At 44.7% G+C, this 10,410-nt stretch overlaps 1 protein-coding gene across 1 annotated transcript in view; it reads left to right on the top strand.

Annotated features, from left to right (window-relative positions):
* The first annotated feature begins 2,478 nt into the window (after positions 1 to 2,478).
* The window catches only part of Htr3b (5-hydroxytryptamine (serotonin) receptor 3B), a 29,983-nt gene continuing 22,051 nt past the window's right edge, over positions 2,479 to 10,410 (top strand). The window contains exons 1-2 of the mRNA NM_020274.4: positions 2,479 to 2,723; positions 8,108 to 8,268. Of these exons, the coding sequence (NP_064670.1) occupies positions 2,684 to 2,723; positions 8,108 to 8,268 (201 nt within the window). The 5' untranslated portion in view covers positions 2,479 to 2,683. The remainder of the gene's footprint in view (positions 2,724 to 8,107; positions 8,269 to 10,410) is intronic.

Raw genomic sequence — 10,410 nt, 5'->3', positions numbered from 1 at the left:
GTGGTCAAGAGCACTTGTTGCTCTTGCTGAGGAACCAGGTTCAGTTCCCAGTTCCCACAAGGTGGTTTATCACCATTCAGTTCCAAGGAACACAGCACCCTTCTGGCCTCAGTGGGCACTAGGCAGGCCTGTAGTGCACATACATACATACATACATACATACATACATACATACATACAGGCAAAACACTCATACAGAGAAAATAAAATAATTGAAAATATTTAAATATACAGGTCTGCTTGAGAGGCTCCAATACAATTCAAGCCCATACTTACATTTCTATGACACGTTCTAAGATGTCCCATGGAAGCTCTTGGTAGTAAAAAGCTATCTGGCTGGGAAGGGATGGGTTTAAGGAGAGTGAGAGGAGACAATCTGCGTTTTAAAAAAATTTAAAGATTGAGCTGGGTGTAGTTGTGCACACCTTTTATCTCAGCACGCAGAAGGCAGAGGCAGAGGCAAACAGATCTCTGTAAGCTGGAGGCCAGCTTGGTCTACATAGTGAGTTCCAAGCCAGCCAGAACTATGTAGTAAGAACTGGTTTGGGGGTGGGAGTTAGGGGGAGTGAAAGGTTGAGATGAGAATCTAAAACCATTGGGTAAATATGAGAGAGTTACACCAAGAAGAGAGCTGAGTCGGTATATGACTGAAAACTCTCCCGAAGACACCATATTCATGCAAACTCATGGCAGCATGCAGCAGCCAAGAGCTGTAGCAGGTAGCAGCACCAGACTGCTGTTAAATCAGCCAATGAAGGTCATAATGGATTGGCACCACACATCATTAGCAATAGCCTTGCAGTTACAGACGGGCACACGAGAAAGTGCAAAGGAAAAGGAGGGAGGGGATGTCCCAGAAGGGTCTGCCTTAGAGTCATGGTGCCCTAGAATGAGTGGCAAGATACCACGTGGATCACCAACTCAATTCAAACTTCTGCAAGAACGGAGGCTTCTGAATCCCTCCCCTACCAACCCAGCTGTGCTACCTCTTGTTCAGATTCTTCCACGAGCCAAAACAGACGCTTAGAACTGTCAGGAGCAGACAGCAAGGGGCCAGATTAATTCTCAGTGAGCAAGGCTCTCGAAGCCCAGGGTACCACTGTCTATGGGCGTTCCTCAAAATCAAAACCAACAGAAACACTCCCCATAGATTTGACCTCCAGCAGATTAAATTGTAACTTCGTTTTCTTCTGAAATGTTTTCTGCACAATCCAACAAAGTCAGAAGGCTAGCTCTCCTCTCCTACCTCTACCCACACAACTCTTTCACAGACAATTAGCTTGACTAGCTAGTGTGGAGTTACTACATCGAAGACTATTGTCTGTTTGTTAATGGGGTAGGGGTGTTAGTTTGCTTTATTTCATTTCTTCTTTGTTGAGTGAGACATGATCTCCTGTAGTTCAGTCTGGCCAGGAACTTGGTAGATAACCAAGGCTGGACTTGAACGCCTGGTCCCGTCTCCTCCTTCCAAGTGCTGGGGTTATAATTGTGAGCAGTTATGCTGGGCCTGAGAAGGACATTAATTAATTAATTAATTAATTAATTAATTTATTTGAGCATGTTGAAGTGGTGTCTGCACAGGTACACAGACAGCAGAGGGACTCCTGCTGTACAGCCAGAGAGGAGGAGGTGACGTAACAAAAAGTGAACATTATTCAATTCATCAAACAGCAACGAATCCTTTGTCAGGGAGCCAACAAGATGGCTCACTGGGAAGGGGTGCTTCAACCAAGCCTGACAATCCAAGTTTGATTTGGTTCCCACAAATTGGGACACCATTTGAATCCCCAGGACCCACATGGTAGAAGGAGAGAACCAGTTCCCAAAAGTTGTCCTCTGAGCTCTCCATGTACCCCACAGCATTTGTCTACCCCCACATACAAAGTCAAGACATAAAAATATCTTTAAGGGGACATTTAAAAAAAATCTTTCATCGAATGATGTTAAACATTAATAGTTCTTGTCTTCAAGAAGCCTAAAAGCATCTTGTCTGGGCTACTTTGTGTACTGTGCTCAGTGAAAATTTAAAAAGCATTCCTATTTATCAAAAATCAATGTTTCTCTTCATTAAAGGGGCCTAGCAGAAACAAAAGCACTCTTTCTGCTGTATTGTTTGTAGTTGATGTTCATTAGACAATACCAGGCTCCCATTAACTCAAGAGCCCAGTGACTGTTCCCAGAGACTGAAGATGTTCCTCCCTACATCTGATTTAAGGCAGCTATCTGGATCTCAATTATTAATGAAATTAGGGTCCTGAATGCCAGCAAGAACATTGCCTTAGGTAAAGGCTGTAAAGGAAATCATATTAGCTTGGAATTTCCTCTCCTCGGGGGCCCCCTCTTAAATTGCATTATTCACTTAGCTGGCTCCTGTAAGGGAGATGGAGTCTTGGCCATCATCCTAGGGCAGATCCAAGTGGAGAAGCTTGTGGGGTTCATGAAGGCATTAATTTCCAAACCTGTATGTGGTGTTCATGTGTCTTGTCCAGTCGGATGTTTACAAAATAGCAGCACCAAGGTTACCACACATGAGCAAACAGGAGAAGAGGGTGGAGGGGTGCTGAGAGGTGCAAGGTCAAGCAGTGTCCCCCGGCTCGCCAGCCTGCCTGCCCACCAGCCTGCCTGCCCACCAGCCGGCAGCCATCGCTCTTCTCTGGTACCTGCCCCAGAATAGGCAAGTGCGATGATTCTTCTGTGGTCCTGCCTCCTGGTGGCTGTAGTAGGTAAGTCCTGTGACTGATTCTGTCTTGACTCTCAGAGTGTGGTGTCCACACTGTGCTGGGAACACCTCAGATCTCTTCCTTTGGGTTCATGATCTGTTAAATGCTAGTCCTATGGAGCTTTGCAGAGACCAGCGATGTGTCTCTGACACTCCCATTGCCACCTCCGTTTACACAGATGAAAAGTCACTCCAAAACTTACCTTTGACGGGAAATTTTTCTCTTCTGAAGAAATCCAGCTCACTCCAGTGATTTACATTAAACTCGGGGCAATCTCTTTCAGATATGTATAGATAATGTGTTCTTAGGATCCCAGATAGCTTTGGCTTCTTTATAAAACTTTAGCAGAGCAGAGAAAGAGTCCCATGGATTTGTCTCAGCTGGGTATCATTTTGATATCACAGTGTTTGACTCCAGCTTTGCAGAAACTGCAGAAGTGGCCAGTATATTGCTAAAGCTTGTAAGTTTTAAGTACGTGATTTCTATTAAAATACTTTAGATATTATGTGTGTTTTAATGTATGGAACGATACATCCATGGTGGTATTAACTCTACTGACTTGGACTGTTTTAGTTAGGATGCAGTTGATTTTTTTTTTAAATGTGGATAAATCAAGGATCTATGGGTTGTCCATACCCACACCTGGGTATGTGTCACTCTTTGTCTTAAAACCCATTCTCTAATCTGGTAATGTATCCTTTCATTCATCCCAACTGTACTTAAAGAGACAGAGAAAACGGTTTCTGTTGGTGGTTCCTAGCACGCTAGTTTTGTGTATCTTACCCTTATACCCTACCTCTTTGAGGGCTCTCCTAGAGCTTGGGTCTGAATTCTCAAAGTTTAAAATGAACCCAAAAGTAAGATGAATCAGTTAAAAAGACAAAGGAATTTGTTAGCTAGAAAGCTGGACATTTACAAACAAAGAAAGAAAACACTGGAGATGATCCCTCCCCCCACCCCCATTTGGTAGAGAAGAAAAATAGCCACAAAATTCCTGGACATTTAACTTCAAGGATAAAAGCTTGTCTTAATTATAAGAGTAAAAGAGAGGAAGTTTCATTAATGCCAAATGGATTCCTTTGCAGAAAATAACCATCAACATGAAGCTAAGATAAAATAGAAAAATGAAGTCAAGAAGACCGGGGAAATTCTTCTTACCAGCTTTTCCCTCTGATGTTTTGTACTCTGGTTGGATTTTGGTTCTCACTGGGGCAAGAACAATGTTTTAACGGGGTCTAATGGCAGGGGCCTCCTCAGGAATGACACGGAGGACATTTGTGACCAAGAATCTGGCACTTTACTGAGCACTGTAGAGTTGACCTGTAACTGTGAGAACAAAGTGTTCCTCTGTGCTGAGAGTACGCTAGGGATGAGGCTAGTCCACCTCCAGCTGCACTGCTCACTAGCCACAAGACCCACACAAGTCAATTCATTCTTTAGGCAGGTTTTCAGGGCCTTATGTAGTCCAGGCTAGCCTCAAACTTACTGGGTAGCTGAATGTTGAAATCCGATCTTCCTGCTTTCACCTCTCAGATTCTAGATTATAGGTATATACCACCTCGCCCTGTTTGTGTGGTTCTAAAGGTGGAACTCAGGCCTTCAGGCATGTTAGGCACTTACTCCACCCCACGATCCTCATCCCCAGATCTTTGACTCCATTCAGAGTATTCACGAAGATCAGATAATAGAAGTGTAACATGCAACACAAATGTAAGGCATTATCAACCAGAAGCACAGACTCCAAAAAGACCACTCTTTGTTTCTGCTCAGTAACAGGCTGTGCACAGCGTATAGGTTTTCTTTCCAATGGCTGACTCAGTGCTGGTCCTAATATTTGTAGACAGCCAGGTCACCATAGTGTCATGCCTAGGAGGATGTTCTCTGAATGCAGACCAGCTGTGCTTTGGCCCCAGCCTCTTCATTTGTAAGCTACGGCCGGCCCTGGGCAGCTGTACTGTCACTGAATCTGTAGTAATTATGCCATCTTTTCTCTCTCTCTCTCTCTCTCTCTCTCTCTCTCTCTCTCTCTCTCTCTCTCTCTCTCTCACACACACACACACACACACACACACACAAACCAATACAAACAAATAAAAAAAACTAGTGAAAAAGTAAGAATTTTGTTGTTGTTAATAGGGACTCAGTGTTTAGTCTGGGCTGGCCCATAACTAAGTATGTAGCCCAGGCTAGCCTTGGATGTGTGATTCCTTGCCTCAATCTCTGGAGGGCTGAGATTTCAGGCATGTGCCACCATGCCTGCCTTTGTATTCTATTGTCCTTTCAAATCTCTTCCTCTCCAAATACTTTGTCACTTAGTCCCTAACACATTCTACTCTACAGAAACAATCCACGTGACTAATGGGAGCCGCTTATCACATCTGAGGAGGCAGGGTTGACTGGGAGTCTCTCCCGAGCCCGACAATAGCTTCCATCAGTGTCTGTGGAAACGGCCCTGAACTTTGAGTCATTTAGCGCTTGTGTGAATGTCACATTAGCTTTCAAAGGGGGCATCATTTGCTGCTAATTAATGGTCACTTAAATCCTTAATCTCTCTCCTGTAATTGATCTTTCTCCTCACACAAATTTGCATTCATAGTAGAAGTGCGATTTATTATTTCCTGCCAGCATTTGCCAGAACGCTGTCCTCTATACAGCCATGTAAGCTTACTCCTGTTTACTTTTGGTTTTTCTCTTTTGTTCCTAGTCCTAGCTTCCAGAACTTTCTCTTTTTTACCTAACACTTTTGACACATTCTAGAAAGCATGGTGGCTCTATCCTCAGGAGATGTATGGACTATTTCCTAGGTAAGAAAGCAGAGAGAGACTGGGGTTCTTATGAGGAGAGGCTACAAGGGAACACACCTTTATCCTTCAGCATCAGAGTTCAATTCCACCTCCATTTCCTGTGTTGAATTGTGCCCAGTTCAGGATTTCTCCAACTGATACCTGAATTGGGAGCTCCCAAGAGAGGCTAAAAAAAGCTACTGCCCAAAGCAAACTTCGTAGGGAGATCGGCTGGGTTTGATGTTCCCAGCTTCCCCTCCCTGGGTACAACAGTGAGAAATGTTCTCAGGTAGAGAGTCACACAGCGTGTTTTGACAGTAACAATTCACAAAAACCTTAAAAAAAAAAACCCGATGTCCCATACAAGCCGCCCACTTTCGTCCTGCATGCCTGAATAGCTGCTTCCATCCTAGGCTTCTACGTGGGTGAACAGTCAGGGAGTTAAAACGCTCATTAAGTTCACAATTCTGATGGTAATGAAAGCAGATCTTCTACTTCCCGCCTCCAGCCTCTGACCGCAACTCCAGCATCGCCGCCTTTAGCGGTTTTTTTTTCCTCGTGTTGTCCCCTCTTGCCCCAATCCTAGACATTGATAAATCATTGAAATTGCTGCTTGTGGTGTTAGGTGGCAGATGACTGCATTCATAAAGAGATGGCTCCAAATGGGATTGTTGCATGGGGAGAAGCGATCTCATCCAGTTTCCTACTGGATCCCTCAGACCGTCAGGAGCTCATCAAAACAGGGCAATCCCCACGCAGGACACAGCAGATAGCTTTCATCCAACACCATGTCAGGAGGTGTGCAATTTGCTTCAGTCCAATGACTTATCGAAGCTTCAAATCCCCCAAGGGTTGGCAGGCGAAGCCTGTGAACAAAATATCTTTTTGCAATTCAGAGAGAGCCCTCACAAATCTGTCACTTCCAATTCCCTTTGCTTGTTCCTCTTGCTTGCTCTCCCCTGCCTCCACACCAATCATGACTCCTCTAACAAATCAAGATCCCGGGACCAGAGGAAATGATTGTCTCCTGAAGCCAGGGAGAATTTTCCCAAAGCAAAGATCTCATTTTCTGACAAGCACATTTTATTCAAAGACAGATGGTGTGAGAAAATAGATTTTTCAATGGAAACAAACAAACAAAAAGCATGAATTGAACTCTCATTAATTCCTTTATGTAGACATTCATGCAGATCTTTGGGATCAATGGATTGTCCATTACATAGGAAATCAAAAGAAAACAAAAACAAAAACAAAACAGTAGGTAAGAGTGATCTGTTTTAAAAGCAAGGGGATCTGAGTTCGAATCCCCAGCAGCCATGAAAAAAGCCATGCATGGCTGTGCATGCACCTATAACTCCCACACCGTAGGGGACAAAGACATGAGCATCACATGGGCTTGCTGGTTGCTAGTCTATCTCCATGTTCAGTGAGAGATCTTATTTTGAGGGAGCAAGTCAAAGACAGATAGGTCCGGACAACCCCATGTCCTCCAGGTGGATATATGCACCTGCCCCCACTCAAACATACAAACCAACCGCAGGGTTAAGTTTGAGCTAAGGGTATGGGTGAATTTTTTCATCATGCCAACAGAGCAGAGACAGCATTCTGTCTCTGAATGGTCACTGTGACACGGAACTGTAGGGACAGTTTGCTTTGCTGAAGATTAACTTAATTTATGTATTTTTGCAGTGCAATCTCTTTTGAGGGCGTGCCCGAGTCTATTTTCCTGTTGCTATGATAAACATACTGTTGTGCCAGGAAGTGCTCGTGAATCCCCAAAAGACCACCAAGGAGCTGATTCCAATGCAATCGTATTGGGGTCTCTTTATTCAAGCTTGAGCTTGGGCCACCCAGCTGTCTCTGACTCAGGAGAACGGGAGGGGACCCCTAGGCCAGTTTCAGGCAAGCATTTATAGAGGTGAGAAGGGGGTATCTAGCCTGGTACACATCTGATTGGGGGGCCATTATGACCTTTAACATAATTAGCTGGTGCTGGCAGCCAAACCATAAACCTAACCTCTGTTTTCCTCCTGACTAGTGGTTGTTAGGAAGTGAAGTGCCAGGGGCAGGCTTGTAACCTGGAGGTGTAGATTTGTTGGGGAATAACCTTTAAACTGGTCCTAGGTGCCAGTTTGTTAGTTAACTCGTCCTGAACCCAAAAGATCTGGTCTCTACACACTAACCAAAAGCAGCTTGTTCGTCTTACAGTCCATTATTAAGAAAGGGCAAGGCAAGAACTTAAGGCAAGACCCTAGCAGCATAAACTGAAGCAGATACCACGGAAGCCACAATGGGCTGCATCCTCTGGGGTCAATTAATAGTCAAGACAATCCCCCACAGAACGTGTTCACAAGCCAGTCTGAAGGAGGCAATTCCTCAGCTGAGTTGCAAACTAACATCTGAGATTAGCCATCACAGGGCACTTGGGCCATCGGCTCACTTTTAGTGTTTGCTGGAGAGCCCGCCAGCCGCCTGTGAATTTACACAGACAAAAGTCAGCTGACTATTGCACAGAGAGTCGCTATGTCCCAGACCTGTGGCTCTACAGTCTATAACCCCCTAAAGATTATCTTCATCTTCACAGCAATAGTTGTCTTTTTCTAGGTATCCTAGGTACAGCGACACCTCAGCCTGGGAATTCTTCTCTGCACCGTCTCACCAGGCAGCTCTTACAACAGTACCACAAGGAGGTCAGACCAGTTTACAACTGGGCTGAGGCCACCACTGTCTACCTGGACCTTTGCGTCCATGCTGTATTGGATGTGGTAAGGATGATCTGCCCTTGCTTGTTCTTGTCCTGATTGATTGACTGATTGAATAATTGATTGATCGAGATGGGTCTCATGTAGCTCAGGCTGGCCCCAAATTCACTTTGTGGCTAAGGATGGCATTGGGCTTCTGGGTACTGGGATCACAAGTTGCATATCTCCACAGCCAACTTGTTGCTGCTCTGCATGCTTTATGCAGAAGTCTGGACAGTGTTCTATTCCTGAGACTGATTGAACTGCTGGGACTAGATGGAATCAGCATTCTTAGAGATGAAATTGATTTACTTATCTTTTCCATTGTTATCAATAATGGTATATAAAAATAGACTGCCAGGTCTGGGGTTGCAGCTGTGAGCACCTGCCCAGTAAGAGAGGGTATGCTTACTCGATCCATTATTTTACTGTCTGAAATTTGAAAAAAAAATGGAAACAAACAGAATTTTGTTTGCCATGATTTTTTTAAAGATTTATTTATTTATTTTATGTATATAAGTACACCATTGCTCTCTTCAGACACACCAGAAGAGGGCATCAGATCTCATTACGGATGGTTGTGAGTCACCATGTGGTTGCTAGGAATTGAACTCAGAACCTCTGGAAGAGCAGTCAGTGCTCTTAACCGCTGAGTCATCTCTCCAGCCCTGGTTGCTGTGAATTTATAAAGGGCTTTTCTAGACTGTTTGCTGAGGACAGGAAGAAGGACTCATTGGAGAACTTATCTCAAAAACAAAGCAAGACAAACAAAAAATTTATAAAGAAAAAGGTTTATTTTTGGCTCATGTCTTTGGACGCACCATTCTTTGGCTAAGGGGCTTCATTGCTTTGGGGTCGTCAGCAGCACACACCCCACACAGGAGCATGCATGGCACAAAGCAAACCACTTCACATGGGGAAGAGCAGGAGAGGTCCCCTTCAATGTCATATCCCAGTGAGGAAGAGACCTCTTACCAGGCCCCACCTTTTAAAGGTGTAATGACATTCTAATAGCATGACACTGATGACCAATCCTTTAACATATTACCTTTGTTAGGGGTTTCTATTGTTGTGATAAAACACTATGACCAAAAGCAACTTGGAGAGGAAAGAGGATTTGTTTTGTTTTTAAATCTTACAACTTCCAGGTCATACCCCAGTACTGAAGGAAACAAGGGCAAGGATTCAAGCAGGGCAGGAACCTGGAGGCGGGAGCTGATGGAGAAGCCATGGAGGGATGCTGTTCATTGGCTTGCTCCTAATGGCTCCCTCAGCCCGTTTTCTTATAGAGCACAGGACCACCTGTCTAGGGGTAGCTCCACTCTTCAGTGGACTGGACCCTCCTCTCATCAGTCATCAATCAAAACACCCTACAGATTTGCCTACAGGCCAATACTAGACAGGCATGTTCTCTTAATTAAGATTCTTCTTCACAGATGACTCTTGTGTCAAGTTGGCATAAAAACTTGCAGGCACATGCACTGTCCTTTGGAGGACGTCCAATATGCAAACCTTAGTGGTACTCTTTGGGTACCACCGCCATAGCAGAGCTGCACCAGTGTGCCACCAGCCCAGGGCTCTCTAGTGCTGTTCTTGGTATCCCCGTCTTTTTTTCTACCTATGTTGCCCACCGAGCTTACCACAAACTGTATGTGTGTGTGTAGACACTTGCATGCCCCAGCATATGTATATAGGTCAGAGGGCAACCATGGGTGTTGGTTCTTTCCTTCCACCGAGTTCGAGACAGGGTCTCTCTGTAGTTCATCTCTGCAGATGCCTGGTTCTTCCTCGGGCTTTTGGGGATCCTCCTCTCCCTGGCTCCATCTCACCATAGGCAAACTGTGGTTACGGTGCTTGCTAATGTGTCTGGCTTTACATGGGGTCTAGGATCCCTAGTCGCATCCTCACTCTTCTGTAACAAGTGTATTGCCTATTGAGCTGCATCCTCAGCCCCGCTCTCAAGCTTTATGCTTCTCCAAGAACATTCTAAACGTGGACCCACATACACATGACCTTTGACCTTTGACCCTTTTTATTTGTTTGTTTTTGTTTTGTCTTGCAACAGGTTCTCAGTATGTGGCCCAAGTGGAGCTTGAGTTCTTAGCAAATCCTCCTGCCTCAGCTTCCCAGGTATTGAGATTACAGACATAAATCACCGCAGAAAGT

The sequence above is a fragment of the Mus musculus genome, chromosome 9 (assembly GCF_000001635.26).
Source record: "Mus musculus strain C57BL/6J chromosome 9, GRCm38.p6 C57BL/6J".
Taxonomy (NCBI): Eukaryota; Metazoa; Chordata; class Mammalia; order Rodentia; family Muridae; genus Mus; species Mus musculus.
Note: the sequence above shows the minus strand (reverse complement) of the source record. Positions and strands in the feature narration are given on the sequence as shown.